At 37.2% G+C, this 19,301-nt stretch overlaps 1 protein-coding gene across 4 annotated transcripts; it reads right to left on the bottom strand.

Moving 5' to 3' along the window:
* Positions 1-88: 88 nt before the first annotated feature.
* MYNN (myoneurin) lies at positions 89-19,076 on the bottom strand. Of its 4 annotated transcripts, XR_014015915.1 has the most exons (9): positions 18,152-19,075; positions 16,962-17,258; positions 9,755-10,545; positions 8,880-9,039; positions 6,866-7,044; positions 5,891-5,974; positions 4,749-4,835; positions 2,424-2,744; positions 89-812 (listed from the first exon to the last, which is right to left on the bottom strand). XR_014015915.1 is itself a non-coding variant. In XM_081235043.1 (8 exons), exons 2-8 carry the CDS (start codon positions 17,225-17,227, stop codon positions 2,482-2,484), a joined length of 1,830 nt encoding a protein of 609 aa, XP_081091169.1. In that variant the 5' UTR covers positions 17,228-17,258; positions 18,152-19,075; the 3' UTR covers positions 89-2,481. The 4 variants fall into 4 exon arrangements, 3 of the variants coding, with proteins under 3 accessions (XP_081091169.1, XP_081091170.1, XP_081091171.1); XM_081235043.1 differs by having other exon boundaries at positions 89-2,744; XM_081235044.1 differs by lacking the exon at positions 5,891-5,974 and having other exon boundaries at positions 89-2,744.
* Positions 19,077-19,301: the final 225 nt, after the last annotated feature.

The following is a 19,301-nucleotide window of genomic DNA, read 5'->3' as shown; positions in this document are numbered from 1 at the left end:
ACTGACAGAACCTTTTCTTTTGAAAAAAATAAAACAATTTTCTAAAATCTATCAAAATCATTCTATGAAATTAAACATAAAACAAATACCAGCAAAAAATCATTTATATATAATCTATGTTTTTTTAAAAAGCCTAAAATCTAATGATACAGAAAGAATAATCTAATACAAATACAAAACAAAATTAATTTAGAAAATAATTTCTCAATAAGATGTTCAGCATCCTAAAAAGACTTTCAAAAAACTTAGTAATACTTACATAATTAAGAATAGAACTTTCCCAAAACACTGCATTGTAGCAAATATATTTAAAGATGAATTTAACTGATAATTGTGTTACAATGATAGCAGATACAACTAAAATATATGCATATTATGATAAAGAATAATACAGCATTATGAGAAGAATGACAAGACAAAGATACTCAGTCTTCAAGCTTTCTTTACATGTCATTCTGGAAGAGCGTCAAGCCATGTCAATTTAAAATAAAATTATTTTAGCTAAGAAGCAGATAATGTGATGAAGAGAATAGATCAACTTCAGTCACTCCAATCCAATAATCCTAAAAATAATAAATTTAAAGGCTAATTTATGTAAAGGCAAATGCTAATTATCATCATGTTAGAGGAAATTTGGTAACTACTACCCTTACAGAATTATGACATCACTATAGCAGTTTTTAAAAAGAAATTTTGTTCATTAGATGCTTGGATTAATGAAGATGTGAATTAAATATAGCCTCTCCATTTCAGCAGACTTCTTAAAAAGGCTGTCTTAATTTTCTTTAATTTCTTCACATTCCAATAAATTCCTATTGAATTTAAGCCAGAATAGATTAGTTGAACATTTTTATAACTTTATAAATTGTATTTAAACCCAGTATATTAAATTAATACATATGCATAATTAGATTTCTTAGATAAATTAAATACTAAGTTTGATGTATGTTATACAAAGGCAGTATTTCAAACTCTATTTAATTAAGTCAATCCCACTGGTGGCAATTCATTGTAAAAATGCTGCTGTAAAATGGTGATGATCTGTACAGTTTAGAAGAATTTAGTTTTATTAAGTCTTCTACTTGGTTCCTATGACTAGGAACGCCAGAGAAAATACAACTAAAGAAATCAATACCAATAGAAAATACATTAATTTGGTTACAGGTATAGTTTAAAAGCAGAAAACAAATGATGCACTGCAGAAATAAGAAATAATGTCACTATGGTGTTTGATCAGCAGTATAGGAACTGACTTTGAGGAACTGATAATTTACTGTCCAAAGATTAGGCAGTGAAATAAATCAATATGTGGGAAAAATGGGAGGGGGAAGAGTGGTAGTAAATATCAGAATAAATCTGAATTTTCTAAGTTCATTAGGAAGGAAAAGGACTACTGTGAAACTACGACCACCATGAACTGTTGTGGTTTAATCTATAAAAATGTAAAACTCGAAACTTACAGAAAACTCAAGTATAAAATGTTTAATAAACTGGCTTTCTGATATCTCAAATGTTCACTTATAATTGAAGTTAATTTAACTCTTTATGAATATAATGTATGAAATTCAGAAGACAAGTATTTTATACTATGCATTAAGTTGCTATTTAGAAAATTCTTTTTAGGATTTTATATTTTAAAAAGTGCATAAGAATATGAGAGGCTTATCAAAAATTTTCAAAACTCAGTATATTTTCCTCATCTCCAGTAATCTAGAAACCTATTAAAACAATCTGAATCAAATCTGAAACTGTCTTTAATAAGATAAAAACACCAAATATCTATTTAAAATTCATTTTGAAAATGTAGTCTCAGATAATTCAAAAGTACTGACCATTGGTTTTATCCAGAATACTGAGTTCTAAATGAACAAAATTTATATATAGTTTTCTAGTTTTTAAGAGAAGCACTTTTTGTTTCATTAGAAAAGTTACCTCCAATGGACTATATTAATAGAGAAATAGCACAATTCTTACTCAGTACCTAAATTTTCTTAGGCAGAGATTCGAATTTTTTCCCCACAGTTTATGTACTGGTCTATGGCACTTAGTAACAGCACCACGCTTGGGCTGATACTATTATGGATTTTGTTTAAATTTTGACGGGAAGAAAATAAACACATCCCACAGGTCCTAAGTGATAAACTGATAGATTCTACTTCAGTAAATGAAAGGCAATTCTAAAATGAAAATAAATATGGAATTAAGGCAGCTCTAAAAGATAGTAAAACTTATCCACCCCAAATAGTGCTACTGTAGTATAATTCCTTTAAAAGCTATGTGTATAATGTAGACATAAAAGCCAAATATCAAAATAAGCATTGCACAGTTATGATGCAGCATCAGGTGCTTTTACTTCAGTGAATGAAAAATAATGGCCACAACTCAAATGAAGGGTTAATTTAATATGAATATATGCACCTTACCAGAGATGTTTATGTTTACTACCAGAGACGATTTAGCAATTCCATATTCCTCACAAAGTCAGTATAATTGTTGTAAAAAAATCAATTGTGGTTCTGAATACCCGTTCACAGTTGACCTCAACAATGTATCTGATGTAGGAGACTGATTATCTGTGACAGGCAGAAGCATGTGGTGGTCCTCAGTCCCAAGTGGAAGAGTTAGGGGTAAAGTCATATCAGAAGGCTTCACATCCAAAGTTTCTGATAAAGGACTTTTTTGTATGGAATCTTGTTCACTCAAGGGATGATCCTCTATACTGGAATCTAGAATTTTATCTGTACCTGAAATGGAAGGTAAAAAAACTCACCATCTTTAAAAACAAAACAAAAACCATGAGGAAGACTCAATCTATTTACCACCCCCAGAACTTGCATCTCAGCCCCACACCTTTAGTCACATTGTTTCTTTTTTGCTGATTTGCCCTTAGCATTATCTATACAAATCCATTATGGGCCTCAAGATTAGGTTTAAGCACCATTATAAAAATGGACTTAATTGTGCTAGACCAGGGTAAGCTGTTTCCTATCTACTTTATCACTCATTTGTCAGTTTTTCATATACCACCTTGTGACATCTATCTTACTGGCATGTAACATTCTACTTAGGTGTGCCTTGAATGCTCAACAGACTATAAATTCCTTCAAAGTAAATGTCTAATTATACTTCTCTAATTCCTTCAAAGTACCTTATAGTGCTACACACATAGTAAGTACCCAGTTTATTCACTGAATGTATTAATGAGTAGTTCATATTATTCTGTAAGTTCAAGTTCAGAGGTATGGCACTTTCATTTATTTTCAGAAGTAAGAAAATTCTGTGTTACTCAAGGGAGTAATTACCCCACTGACTAAAGATACATTTTTCCCTTCAGATTTTCCACTAGCTTTACCACGTTCTTCTCAAAGTACTGACATGATTTCAATCTCACTAACCTTGTTAGACAAAATTGCGTATTTGCTTTTTTAAAGTTATGATTCTGTTTTTGCCAGACTATTCTTCAGTTCAGCCAGCCAAGAATACAACCTGCGCTCTCTTGTTGCGATGACTCTCTTCACAATATTCTCTCTGCCTGGGATGAACATTCCCTTTCCCATCTCGACCCTTTGAACTCTTCTCCACCTTTCAGTTTCCCCAGAATTAAGCCTTTCCAATACTCACCTCAGAAGGACTTAACCTCTTCTTCAGTATTCTTGCATCTCTATTATATCCTGTATTTTGTGTTGTAATCAGTTATTTATTTAGATTTCTGGTCTCCCACACCAGATGGTAAGCTCTTTGAGGACTAGGACTATGCCTTGTTCAACTTCATATACCCTGCATAGTTATGTGTACTTTAGAGGTATTTAATAAATGCCTGTTGAATTAATAACTCACTGAAGTTTTCAGACATTACTACCTCAATCCTTATGATGTTTATATTTACTATCAAAGACTTACTATCATCTCTACACAGTGAAGAAGACTAGCGTTTTGTTTCTAATCATGACAGAATGGTAAGCACAGTGAAACTTTCTCAAGGATTCATTTTAAATAACAGACTAAAATTTTTGTAGTCTGGCTTTCCATTTCATGCATCATAACAATTTGGGGATACCTGTTTCCCTATTTCCTCTTATACCTTTTTGGACTAGCGTTCATGATGCTCCTTTCTTCGCATAACTACAGTAGACCCCAGTTAACCTAGATTGTAGTATGGGAAAGAGTGATATATAGTTGTTTATGTATTCTCTCATTCTTGCAATTGTTCATATACTAGGTTTTTATTTATTTATTTATTAACATCTTTATTGGAGTTGAATTGCTTTACATTCATATATCAGGTTTTTAAAGGAGGAAGTTATTTCAAGCAACGTTTATTACAAGGTCAGTATGGAAAGAAATTCAGAGTGAACTCATTGGCACATTATAAAGCTACCTTCCTCATATGTGTGCACCTAATTTTATTTTATTTTATTTTATTTTATTATTTTTCTGGCGGTACACGGGCCTCTCACTGTTGTGGCCTCTCCCGCTGCAGAGCACAGGCTCCGGATGCACAGGATCAGTGCCCATGGCTCACGGGCCCAGCCGCTCCGCGGCATGTGGGATCTTCCCGGACTGGGGCACGAACCTGTGTCCCCTGCATCAGCAGGCGGACTCTCAACCACTGCGCCACCAGGGAAGCCCTGTGCACCTAATTTTTAAAAATATATATCTAATATAAACTGTTACAATGTGTATCTCAACATTTTAAGGAATAGTACAAATATGAGAGCACAAAATTTTTAAAAAACAGATGCATTTACCAGAATGGACTTTCGTTTTGTGCTTCTTTAAATTTTTAATATCTGTGTAAGAATTTCCACATAATTCACAGATAAATGGTCTTTCTCCTGAAAAACAAGTTAAAAAATTAAAATCTCAGTATTTCAGAAGCTACTAAGGCAAAAATATCAATGTTCACAAACACAATGCAAACATTATATTGTTTAAATTTAGTTTCAAATTACCATTTTAATCTCTTGGTTCTAATATAGTGAAATGAAAACTTCTATACACATAGGCACTCCTTTCCTTTATAATACAAAGTGTACCTATTTCAAGGAAAAATCGAGCATTTTCACTAACAGAACCTTCAAACTAAAAAAAACTTACTTTTTTATTTCTATCAGACATTAGTGAGTGCCAATTATATGCCAGACTCTGGCTAAGAGATGTAGCTGGGGGAAAATGCGTAATTATGATTTCTGCTCTCAGGTAGCTTATAAATTAGAAAATCCTTTAAAAATACTCACAGAATAAAAATACTACAAAATTATAATTCTTTTGAAATAAGAACTGTTCATTGCTTTATAATGCAAAGTAAGGAACATGAGGATATAGAAGTTGCCAATAAACTTATTAACTGTTTACTAGGTGCTCACACTATACTAGGTAGGAATTACAAGAAATAACTTTTAGAAAGAAAAAGAACAGTACATTTTCAAAGTGGTGTTCTTTGTTTTAAAAATTTTTGTGTATTTCATATTTTCTTTGTACTACTTACATTACTACCTTTTACAATAAACATGTCAATATTAAAATATATTCCTAAAACGTGCATACTGAACATTGTTTAATAAGAAAATCTGATATTATCTTGGTATTATCTATTCCTTTTCATTTTTTGGTATTATCTGTGTAATTTTATCCAAATCATTTAAAAACCATTGATTATCTGGCACACTTCTTAGAAAATCTACACAATTCTTGACCAAATTTAATCTATAATCCAAACAACTAAAAAAACAAAAATAAACAAATAAAAAGTTGATATTCATACATTAAAATATAGCTACAGTTAAGAGTATGATTAGATACCATATAGTCCATAATGGTTTAAAGTCAAGGTTTACATAAAAAGAAATTAGAGAGAACAAAAAATAATACGTTCTCCCTAAACACAGACCTGTATGGGATCGAAAGTGTTTGTTGAGCTCTCCTGAGGAAATAAAACTTTTCCCACAAATACCACATATGTATGGTTTTTCACCTAGATGGAAAATAAAAGATAGCGAAGTGGTGTACTATACCAATATAATATTTATCAATTACAATACTCTAAAGTAAGCTGTTCTAAAATATTATTTAAATTAAAACCTCTTTGTATTGTATTTCAGAGGTATTTTCAGTGTGATCCAACTTAAATGAACATTAGTAATTACTTTACACTGTTCATGTAACCTGATGCTTTTCATATAATAAAACTTTCTCCAAATATCCTTCTAGTAGACTAGAGGTGGACAAGAAGTCTGATTTTTATATAATTAAAAACATGAAAATTCATTAATCCATATTTCAGTTTTTGCTATCTATAAGATTATTAAAGGGGAATAAAATCATTTAGGAAAGATCTATTAAAAAATTAGCCTACAAAAAAATGAAAATTTTTGAACAACAGATTTTGCTTCAAAATTGATACTTTGGGTTTGAAGTATCTATTTAATTTGCAAATCTTACAATGTCTGTGTAGAAAAAGTCCTAAGAAGTTATTAAATCAATGTTCTACCCAAACTCACCCCAACCCCTTAACTTTACAGTTTTATCCAAGGGAAATGAAGCTTCAAGACCCTAAGGAGTTCTTCTAAGGTCATAAAAAATGTCTTATTAACTCAAGTTTATATATTGTCAAAATTATCTGATTTTAATGTATATAAGTTACATGGTAAAAAATTTCACCCACTGTGTATTATTCTAGAAAATAAGTCTGCTTTTACATCTAATATTTATGTGAAAATCAGAAACACAAAAAGCTTCAAGAAGCACAGACACAACAGATATATAACTACAAAGCCTTAACCTACTTTTTGTAAAGGCTCAATTTCCCTTTTTCTTTTATTTACAACTTTCCTTATTTTAAGCCATCCCTGTGTCAAATCCTTACCGGTATGTTTTCGAGAATGAGTAATAAGAGAACTAGAGACAGCAAATGCCTTCCCACAGGTGTCACACACATAAGGCTTTTCTCCCGTATGCCTTCGAACATGATAGGTCAATGTGCTGGCTTGGGCAAATCGCTGTCCGCACCTATCACATACATATGGCTTCTCTCCACTATGCTTCCTATTAGTAAATAAATATAAAGATACATGTTGGCAAGTAAAACAATCTAAGGATAACGCCACACAGCAAACATTTTTCATACAATTCTTCGTGCAGTATCTTATTTCATTTCATCTTAACAGATCAACAGTATGTATTTAAAATCAACAGTTTTCAATGTATACTGTCAAGAATGAATGTTTTGGTTTTCAAAACATTAGTTCTGAGACTAGTTCAAAGTTTTGCCATCAGCCTTATGTGGTAGTCAAGTGTGCCCATAATACTGCAGGCAATTATTTTTGTCTGTCCATTCACTCACTCTTCAAAACTCTTCCCTCAAACCTTCAGCACATCCTCACCCCTCCTCACTCTCAGCTGGTGTCCTTGCTTCCTGTTTCACCGAGAAAAACTTAAGCAATCAGAAGTAAATTTCTACCACACAAATCCCCACCTATAGGCATCTGTATCTATAGAGTTTGCTTTTCTTAACTCTAATATGAGAATGACAGTTCTTCTGAATCCAAGTACTCCAGTTTATATATTTAAGATACTATCCTCCTTGCCTACTCGATCACTCTTGCAATTTCCTCCATCCTATATCATCTAGTTTCACCACCCCTTTGGATTGTAGCATACTAATATACTGATATATCTCCCATCTTAAAAAAAAAAAAAAAGACCCCTGACCTTACTTGCTCCTCTATTTTCTGTTCCCCTTTAGTAAAATCTTGAGTCTCCAATGGTTCTACTTTCATTTCTTCTCTACTAGCCTCTGCTAACACTGCTTTTGTCAAAACCACTGCTAACCTCTCACTTTGCCAAATCCAATAGTCAATTCTCACTCTTAATCTCCCTATCAGCAGAATTTGACACAATGATTACTCCCTCTGAAATCATTTCCTCCACCTGAATTCCAAGACAGCCCAATCTTCTGGTTTGCCCCTATACTGGTTGTTCCTTCCTAGTCACTTATAATGACTTGCCCGTCTCCCAGAACTCTTAGTGTGCCTTATGACTCCATCCTTTGATCTCTTTTTTATCCATCTTCATTCTCTTGGGGACCTCATCTAATGTTATGACTTTAAATACTATCTACTCAAACCATCCCCCTGACTTCCAGACTTAGATAACCAACTATCTAATGCACGTTTCCATTCAGATGTCTAATAGTCATCTCAAATTTAACATGATCAGAACTCTACTCCTGAACTCCTGTACTCCTACTTAAACTGCTTTGTCCACAAATCTCCACCTCAGTTAATGGTAATTCTATCTTTTCAGATGCTCAGGCTCAAAACCTGAGAATCATTTTTAATTCTACTCTTCTTTTTTTCTTTCATACCCCACATCCAATGTGCAGCAAATTCTGTTTGTTGTACCTTTAAAATACATCCAGAATCTGACTACCACTTATCTCTTCCACTGCTATCTTTCTGACCTGAACCACTGTCACTCTCACTTGGGTTTTATCTATAGCTTCCTAACTGGTAGCTTTGCTTCCACTCTTGCAATCCTACAATCTTTTGCTTAACATAGCATCCATAGTGATCTTCTTACAATGCAAGCAAGATTACATCACTTACTTCTCATTCTCAAGAGTAAAAGCTTTATAATGACCTACAAAACCTTCACCATGTGGACACCCTAACACCATTCTGATCTTATTTCCCTCGCTCACTTATTCCCCTCCAGGCACCATGGCTCCCTTGCGGTTCCTTCACTGTACTAAGAATACTGTGTGGTGGTACCACAATTAGAACTCTACTGTCCTGAATTCTCATACAATAGTCTATTTAAGGCTATAGTGAATGACAGACTCAAAGATCAAACATCTGTTTTTTTGTTTTTATTTTTACCTTGCATGAATCTTGAGATTGCTAGAAGTTGCAAATTGTAAATTGCATACGTCACATTTATAGGGTTTTTCCTCACCATGATGCATGCGACTATGGAAGACTAGCTGGCATTTCTGAGCAAATCCTTTATCACACAATTCACATTTGTATGGCTTCTCACCTAAAAGAAAAGTAAATAAAATTTATATTTAGAAGGAAATATTGTTTTAGTTGCTTAAGCCATACAAGCTTTCAAAAGAGTTCATCAACAGTATTCAGAAAATATTAACTCTAGAAGTAAAAAAGCAAATAGGATATTTTTCCAGATTGATTACTGAAACCACCAGTAGAGTTAAAAGAAATTAGTGTTTCTTAGTCCATAATAGTGAAGAGTGATCAATGAGAGAAATACATAATGTATCTTAAAAAGCACAAATCTAAGTGTACCAATAAAGGTAAATATAGAGGCTGAGGAAGGAACGTATATATAATTTATGTTCAGAAGTTCGACAAAGAAGCAGGTGGTGAGATGTGTTGGTAAAATCTGAGAATCGGCCTGAGTTGAAATTACTTTTTATCAGTTTTAATATATTGTCTGTTAAATATTTAGCAAGGTAGAACTAAATTTATGCTTATTTTAATTGTGAGGGAAAATGGTTTAAAGAGTTCACACACTGGGACTTCAGAGTATCAGTTACAACAAAACAAATAGCCATTAAATACTTGGTCACAATTACAAAGACATTTTCAAGTCTAACATGCTCAATACTTTTATGAATACAAGTATATACCAAATTTTGGTCACAAACAGTCAACACTGTATGTTAATATGTTTATAAAAATACTATTTCGATCACAATATAAAAACAATTATACTTTCCACAAACCAGTCTTACCTGTATGAGTTCTTACATGCGTTTTCAGCTGGTTACATTGGGTAAATGCCTTTCCACACAAGTGGCAGACATAAGGTTTGACTCCTTTATGTATTCTCATGTGCCTTCGCAAGCTGCTGGCTTCTGAAAACACTTTCCCACACGTGTTACACATTGGTTTGGCCTTGGAATACCTCTGATCCAGCTCTTCCCCGGAGCTCTCCAGCTCGTAAGAGTTCTTGACACTGGCTATATTAGACATAGAGTGTTCTTTCAGAGCACAGTTTGGCTGTGATTTTCCACGTTTCCGTTTCACTGTAACAGTTTGCACAATATCTTGTGCTGGAAAAGTATTTTCCACAACTGATGTCAACTCAAGTTCTGAATTATTTCTTTGTGCAACTTGTTCTATTACAGGTGTGGACAATTTATTTGCATCTAGATATACTTCAACAGATGCATTCTCTAAAATGTCACTGGGATATTGCACTGTTTTATTCTGCCCTGTTTTCTGGGAGTTGAAGGCCTTCTTCTTCTTTTTAGTTTGAGATGACTTCTTTGCTAAAGCCCCTTGTTTAGGATTTGCCTGAACTAAATCTGTAGAACCTTCTGATTTCTCCCGACTGTTATAATCTCGTAGAGTAAGGAGACAAGTCTGTTGATTCAATTCAATGTTTCCGGTAATACTAGATATCTCTGTAGAAGAGGGATTAGCAATAAAAGCAAAATCTTCCATCTTTATTTTACATTTAGTGACCACCTCTTCCACTTTGAGATAGTCAGCAGCCTGATGGATTTCTTTAACATTCCAACTGTAAGGAAACAAGGCTAAATGACAATGTTCTGATCAAAGAAAAAACATTTTTGAAACAGAGCTACACAAATATTTGTCTTTTAAAGACCTAATGAAGTAGAATGATACAAAAGGCCTAACAGAACAAATTTATAAAAAATTTATTCACTCAGAATGTTTAGGCAAAAATCTCCAGTTTTACAGAACTTGAAAAGATGTAAAGTAATGGATTATTCATATGTACAACCATGGAAAAACAAAATGTTAAAATTTCTACTTGTTAAGAAAACAGCTGGAACACGAAAGTGGCTGTTAGCAACTTACTGCCTCCTCCCATTTCTCCTGAGGCCTCTTCAGATACCAACCAACTTTTCTGGACTGACAACAAGAAGAGTCTAAAGAAATTATTATCTTCCTCTGCTCCCCTGTGAGGGACTTCAACTGCACTTCTCAAACTTTCCTGTGCATGTGCATCACCCAAGGATTTGTTAAATGTAGATTCTGATTCAGTAGGTCTGCTTTGGGGCCTGAGCATCTGCATTTCTAACATACGCCCTGGTGATGCCAATGTTGCTGGTCCATGGATCACATCTGGAAGAACAAGGTTTTAGAATGCACTAAGCTCTCTCTAGCAACCTTCCCAGCTTTTCTGTGTGTGATCCCCAACCCAAATTAGCTGGAGAGTTTGTCATATTAGAGTTATGTAGAAAAAATTAATATTCAACATTCCAATCAATATTTACTGAGCATTTCACTTTATAAAATGCTTAATCTGCCGACTCAGGAGCCCGCGGTGCAGGGTGGGGTAGGGTGGGCAGCTGCCCATTAGACCAGCAGAGCAGGACTGCAGGGGTGCGGCCCTCCCTCCCATGCCCTTCTGTTCAGATACCCAAGGGGCCCATGTGCACCCCTGGGATCACATGGCTGAACACAGGACCCCAGAGGTTTCCAGAGTCTTTGCCTACCAGGGGGGCTGGGGCGGCCCTGCCGGCCCATCTCTGAGCAGAGCATCCCCAGATGGGGCAGAGCTGCATATGGCTGGGCTAGACAGGGAGGGGTGGGGCAGTGGGCTCTGGGTGGGGCTGATGGTAGCAGATAGGGTGTTGCTGCCTGCCTGCAGGTGGGGAGCACCCTGACTGAGTGGGTGGCGAAGGTTTGGTAACCAGGCCCAGACCCCCAGCTCCTTTGGTTATAGGCTGACATCAGAGTAGTGGCTCATGGGAAGTGGTTAGCTGGAAGGTCTGAGGCCTGGCTCACAGAGTCAGGGAGGAGCTGGGAGAAGGGGACAGTACCGTGAAGGCAGATAAGGGGCAGGAGCCTCAGGTTTATGCCCCCCACTACCCTGGTGTTTTCGAAGCCAAAGCCTGCAGCTTACTTTTTAAAAAAATTTTTTAAAAAGAAAAGAAAAGCAATTTATAAAAGCAAAAAATTAAAAATCTCCTTATTGTTAAATCTTTTATGTATTGTTATATGTATTGAATAAAATGTGAAAAGAAAAAAAAATTTACTGAGCATTTACCATGCGTGGTACCGAGAGTGATATTAAGAAATATCAAATAGTCTCTGCCCTCCAGAAGCTTACAATGTAGTGAAAGGCTGGCTGTTCAGTTACGCTAGCAATGGCTCTGGATTACTAGCTGAATTAATTAGAATAAATCAGCATCTTTGGGTGCTTCAATTTTCTTAGCTGTAAACTCAGAGCTGAGTTGGTATTAACACTAAAAATATACGCTTTTAATCATCTGACGATGGATACATACATAAACATACACATACACACACACACACCCTCAAGTAAACTTCCTACTTGTCATTTTCCCCAGATACTATTTAATTCTTCAGGAAATTGAGTAGATTTATAGGCTAGTTTGGAAACCTGTTTGTAAACTGACTCCCTTAGCTAAGAAAACATTACTTAAAATAGTCTTTTCTGGGGCTTCCCTGGTGGCGCAGTGGTTGAGAGTCCGCCTGCCGATACAGGGGACACGGGTTCGTGCCCCGGGCCGGGAAGATCCCACATGCCGCGGAGCGGCTGGGCCCGTGAGCCATGGCCGCTGAGCCTGCACGTCCGGAGCCTGTGCTCCGCAATGGGAGAGGCCACAGCAGTGAGAGGCCCACGTACCGCAAAAAAAAAAAAAAAAAAAGTCTTTTCTTAGGGCCTTTGGCTATAATTCTGGAGCAAATAACAAATGATCTTTGTAATCAAGTTAACTCCCTGTTTGCAAAGATATAGCATGAATGCCCCAAACATAAATACAATCTTATTCATCTTCCATACAAAATGCTTTTTCCTTGTATATAGCACTGTCACTTTCTAAAAACATTACGTTTCTTAAGCATTTTTATTGATTCTGTTACACAGTCTATTATTAAATTACAATAAATGAGAGACACTATTAGAATGAAAACCAAATTTACTCCATCACTTATTATACTTAGGTCTCAAATTATAATTGTGCTTAGTGCTTCATAAAATGAATCACTAACAAGGTGAGATAGCCTTTAAGACCAATACAAACTAGTACTGAGTCACACACTAACTGTTCAGTACTGAAACAGTAATTCATACAAATTATCTATTTCACAGATAGCCTATCTCAGTTACAATTAAGAGAATCAGCATTTGTTTATGTCAATAACTGATCTGCTTTTGTTTATAAGCATGAAGTTAAAGTGCCTGCAAACTTGCTTTCACGTTTTGAATAGTCACTGAAAGTCATTTAATTACATATTGCCAGGGATATGGCTAACTGCTTTATGAGTAATTATAATCCCCATTTTACATACAAATGAAGGATCAGAGGTCCAAAGAAGTTAAGTAACTTGTCCAAGATCACAGAGTGTTAGAACTAAGATTTGACCAAGGTAATCTAGCTCCTGAGTCCACTTAATTCTTTATTATTCTGTTTTCTTAATCACTAAGTTGTACAGACTTTCTATTTTTGGTATATGTCTTCTCTTACATTTGTGTCTGAGCTCAAACAATTGGCTCCCCAGCTCCCCAGGAAAGACATGTATCAAAAAAGATTGAGCCAGGGACTTCCCTGGCAGTCCAGTGGTTAAGACTTCACCTTCTACTGGCACAAAAACAGAAAGATAGATCAATGGAACAGGATAGAAAGCCCAGAGATAAACCCACGCACATATGGTCACCTTATCTTTGATTAAGGAGGCAGGAATGTACAGTGGAGAAAGGACAGCCTCTTCAATAAGTGGTGCTGGGAAAACTGGACAGGTACATGTAAAAGTATGAGATTAGATCACTCCTTAACACCATACACAAAAATAAGCTCAAAATGGATTAAAGACCTAAATGTAAGGCCAGACACTATAAAAGTCTTAGAGGAAAACATAGGCAGAACACTCTATGACATAAATCACAGCAAGATCCTTTTTGACCCACCTCCTAGAGAAATGGAAATAAAAACAAAGATAAACACATGGGACCTAATGAAACTTCAAAGCTTTTGCACAGCAAAGGAAACCATAAACAAGACCAAAAGACAACCCTCAGAATGGGAGAAAATATTTGCAAATGAAGCAACTGACAAAGGATTAATCTCCAAAATCTATAAGCAGCTCATGCAGCTCAGTATCAAAAAAACAAACAACCCAATCCAAAAATGGGCAGAAGACCTAAATAGACATTTCTCCAAAGAAGATATACAGACTGCCAACAAACACATGAAAGGATGCTCAACATCACTAATCATTAGAGAAATGCAAATCAAAACTACAATGAGATATCATCTCACACCAGTCAGAATGGCCATCATCAAGAAATCTAGAAACAATAAATGCTGGAGAGGGTGTGGAGAAAAGGGAACACTCTTGCACTGCTGGTGGGAATGTGAATTGGTACAGCCACTATGGAGAACAGTATGGAGGTTCCTTAAAATACTACAAATAGAACTACCATATGACCCAGCAATCCCACTACTGGGCATATACCCTGAGAAAACCATAATTCAAAAAGAGTCATGTACCAAAATGTTCATTGCAGCTCTATTTACAATAGCCCGGAGATGGAAACAACCTAAGTGTCCATCATCGGATGAATGGATAAAGAAGATGTGGCACATATATACAATGGAATATTACTCAGCCATAAAAAGAAACAAAACTGAGCTATTTGAAATGAGGTGGATAGACCTAGAGTCTGTCATACAGAGTGAAGTAAGTCAGAAAGAGAAAGGTAAATACCGTATGCTAACACATATATATGGAATCTAAGAATAAAAAATGTCATGAAGAACCTAGGGGTAAAACAGGAAGATACAGACCTACTTGAGAATGGACTTGAGGATATGGGGAGGGGGAAGGGTAAGCTGTGACAAAGCGAGAGAGAGGCATGGACATATATACACTACCAAACGTAAGGTAGATAGCTAGTGGGAAGCAGCTGCATAGCACAGGGAGATCAGCTCGGTGCTCTGTGACCGCCTGGAGGGGTGGGATAGGGAGGGTGGGAGGGAGGGAGATGCAAGAAGGAAGGGATATGGGAACAGATGTATATGTATAACTGATTCACTTTGTTATAAAGCAGAAAAAAAAAAGGAAGTGATTGAAAAAATATATATAATAAATAAATAAATACCAAAAAAAAAAAAAAAAGACTTCACCTTCTAATGCAGGGTGTGCGGGTTCATTTCCTGGTTGGGGAGCTAAGATTCCACGTGCCTTGGGGCCAAAAAACCAAAACAGAAAACAGAAGCAATGTTGTAACAAATTCAATAAAGACATTAAAAATGGTCCACATCAAAAAAAAAAAAAAAAAGATTGAGCCAAACATCTGGCTCTTCTTCACATTGGTTTTTTGCACGAAGGTTCAAAGTAAGGCACTGTTCATTGTGTTCCAATCAGTTCAAGATTTTTGGTAAAGTTATTTGAGAAAGGGAAACCACTAAATTGAAGATCAACCAAAATTCACTGGTTTTGTGATTTTATATTATGTATTCTAAATTTTTAGATCAGAGGCACTTGTATAGCCAAATATTCAGTAAATTTAAATAATATCATATGACATTTATCTATGACACTGCTTTATTCCTTTAATCAACTTACACGGAACTGACTCAAAAATTTCATTACATCAAAATTTAAAAGCAATTCCAAACAGCATGAATGTTTCCTTTTCAATAGGATTAAGGAACATCCTAATTCCAGCTTTTCAAGAAGTATATTTCCATGATAAGCTGCAGTGTAAAGAGAGCGAAGAACTTTGCTTAATGTGTACATGCATATATCTATGGAGATCATCTGGAAAACAATGAAAGAATATTTACCGAAGTGTTAAGAGTGGTTATCAATGGGTGGCAGAATTTCAGGTGTTTCCTTTTTTGTTTTTTCCCTAATTTTTCTCCAATAAATGCGGAATTAATGGGCTTGTAGAGTAGGATAGAGAAGAGGAAATAAAGGAAGGAAAGTAATGTTCATTGGGAGGCAGTAAATCCTAAATCTTCACAGTAACAACCAATGTAGTTATTATCATCTCATTTTCACAAATGGAGAAACTGAGGCCCAGAGAGGCTATAGCTTGCTCAGAGACGTGGTGACTTGACAGGCAAGATCTAATTCTAAAGACCATAATCTTTCTATGTCAGATGATGATCTATTCATGTTTACACTTTCATAAAAGATGGAGAAAAGAAGACAGGACTAAGTTTATTGGTTTCTCTTTCCTTTTATCCCCACTACCTTTCCCCCAACAACAAGTAAACGAATTAGTATTAATCTAATTATACAGTTCATCACGTATGAAAGACACAAAATGCCTGCATTATCAGATTCCTCGGAACCTACTTCTTGTCAGTGCAGCGACAGCATTAAGCATCTCAGAGAAGCATCCTTGCATCTTAGACCAGACTTAAGCATTAGCACTGATAGCTCTACCAGGCAACAGGAGTCATGGCCAATGAAGTTATTTTCCTGAATCAAGATCAGGAAGAGGTCCTGCAGGTTGCTATTTACAGCTGGAAATGGGAGCCCTATTAAATGAACACAGAGATTCTTCCTTCTTTCTCCACCTATACCTCCCCACCCCTAACACCTTAAGAAGTAGGGGACAGAGAGTGAGAGAGAAGACCAGAGGAACATAAAGACCAAAAAGCAAGGGGAAATTGGAATTCAATTAAAATTCATCATATTTTGATCTTTAACTTTACATAACTGAAATCACAGGCTTTGTTTCAGTAGATAAATCAAATGTGTCAAAAACCATGCTTTAATCGTATTAACATCTGTACTTTCTGTGCTTATGAAATGTGGTCTGTTTATCTCAAATCAGAGACACTGACTTCTTTATTAAAAACAACACTGTGCACATCAATATTTGAAGACTCAGAGTTCAGGGACTAAATAGGAAAAAACTAATCTGCTTTGGCTCTAAAGACTATTGACCAGCTTTTATAAGTGGAAATAAAATGTGTACCTTACCTGTCAAGATTTAAAGTTCCTGTGTATATAAATTCCAACAGTTTCTGAAATCCATCAGCCTTCACCTGACTCTGATCAAGAAAGACATTGTTCTCTGAAGTGCTTCTGTAGATCGCACCAAAATACTCACTAAACGAGGCAAGCACATTCCTATGAGCTTTAAACTGGAATTCCCCAATTACTATGGTGCAGTCACAAAGAAAACCTGCTTCCCGTTGTTTGTTCAGTCTCTCTAAAAGGTGCTCACAGTGGTGCGAATACTGCATTTTGATATCAGAATCGAATTTTACCCTTGCTCTAAAAAACAAAAAGAAATAGTAAATCAGTAACCCTAAGTTTTCATCAAACTTTTCGCCCAAGCAATTGATGAGTGAAGAGACACAAAACATGAACTAGAATAAAGTCTGTTCTCATTTTATATCCCCAGAAAATTCTTATCAAACAGTTATGGATAAAACTGCCGAAGGGATAAATGCCTTTCTAGCTTTTATTTCAGCTTGGTAAACTAACACAATCCTTTGGACACGTCAATAAATGGCAATGTGTGAAAACATTTTCCACAAAGTGGAAAAAATAAAAGCACCGCAAAATTTCACGCTTTTGCATCAGTTGAACCTTCAGACTTTCAAGCTCAGTAGGCACAGGTATATTACGAAAAAAAATTAATGAACCACTAAGAAATGATTTCTTGGGACAAAGGGGGAAAGGACACGGTATGAGTTCTTTAAAATTGCTCTCAATCGCTTCTCGGCCTTTTGGCTAAGATCAAATGTAAAACTCTCAAATCACTGAAACCTGTTAGCTTCCTCGGAGCACAGTGGCTTCAAACGCAAGGTGGGCGCCCAGGGGGCGGAGAACGAGCAGGGCCAAGAGTTGTCAAAGGTTAGCTCACTCGCCCCAGGAGGCCACACCCCTCCCTACCCCGCCTCCACTCGAGGTGGCATCCGAGAGTGACTGCGAAAGCCGGTCTCTCCTGGCTTCCACCTCCCTGCCCTTCGCCGAGCTCCCACTCCCGCGAATTCCCACAGCAGAGGTTGTGGCCAAGGCCAACACCGGGGCTGCCTCGCTTAAGCTTTCCACACTAACACCTTCACTCCGACCTGAGCGCGAACTCCAAGGAGCCTGCCCTCCAATGTCCCTGGGTCTGGAGAGAGCGGGGACAGCAGGCTGAGGGCGAAGACAGAACTCACCTATAGTAACCCAAAGGGGAACACAGTTTCTTCACTCTCTCTCCGCCATCTTGGAAGGACGTCACCGCGCCACGCTCCACCTCTCCCTTCTTCCTCCACGGCTACGTCACATCCGGCTCCGGGCGTTCCGTGGCAACACCGTAGGCACTAGGATCTCGGAGGGCACTAGGATGCCGGCCTGTGGGGAATAGTCTGGCGTACACAGACACCGCTACCTAGCATGCCAGGAGCTAGGGAGAAACAGGGAGTCTTGGATACGAGATCTAAGGGCTCGCTCACAGCGCCACGCCTGTCTTCCTCATTCTGAGCATTCTGGTTGGACGACAATCGGCATCTCGCGCTCGGCCCGCGTTCTGGGCCGAGGCGGAACCGCGCTGCACCGCGGGCCTCTTTCCAGGAGCCAAATAGCGCACTGCATGCTGGGGCTTGTAGTTAGTTGCTCGTCTTCTCCCATCATCCTCCCCTTCTTTGAGGCCCCACGAGTAGGAACAGCTGCTTTGTGTACTCGGGCTCTGGGCCATGGGAATTTTTGAACTGAAACTGATCACCCCTTTTTAGTTTACGTACCCGAAAGCTCTTGGGAACCCACGAGTCTTGTTTGCATCAGCCAACTGGAGCCCAGTTTGCAGGATACCCTTACGTGGTGATTGAAGTCTGAGCTGCATGAAAGCGGAGCAAAGCAGTAGGGTACACTGGGCATGCGCATGGGGAAAGGTGGGCTTTGTACCGGAAAGGGTTCTTCTGCGTCTGGACTAGAAAAATTTTAATACAATTATTTACATCGTATTCAGATTTTGTACAGTGAGGGAAAGGGGTGCCAGTTATCTGCGTAAGATAAAAAGACGCAGAAACGGTAAGATAAGTCGTGCTGGTATGTTAGGGTGAATTCTTTCGTACTACCCGCGGACAATATAATCTAAGAAAACCAAAGCATCAACATTTTATTTTTTTGCGGTACGCGGGCCTCTTACCACCGTGGCCTCTCCCGTTGCGAAGCACAGGCTCCGGACGCGGAGGCCGAGCGGCTATAGCTCACGGGCTTAGCCGCTCCGCGACATGGGGGAATCCTCCTGAAGCGGGGCACGAACCCACGTTCCTAGTATCGGCCGGCGGACTCGCAATCACTGCGCCACCAAGAAAGCCCAATATT

This window comes from Mesoplodon bidens (assembly GCF_964165515.1).
Source record: "Mesoplodon bidens genome assembly, chromosome: 5".
Taxonomy (NCBI): Eukaryota; Metazoa; Chordata; class Mammalia; order Artiodactyla; family Ziphiidae; genus Mesoplodon; species Mesoplodon bidens.
The sequence above is the reverse complement of the archived record's forward strand: the minus strand, read 5'-3'. Positions and strand labels throughout refer to the sequence as shown.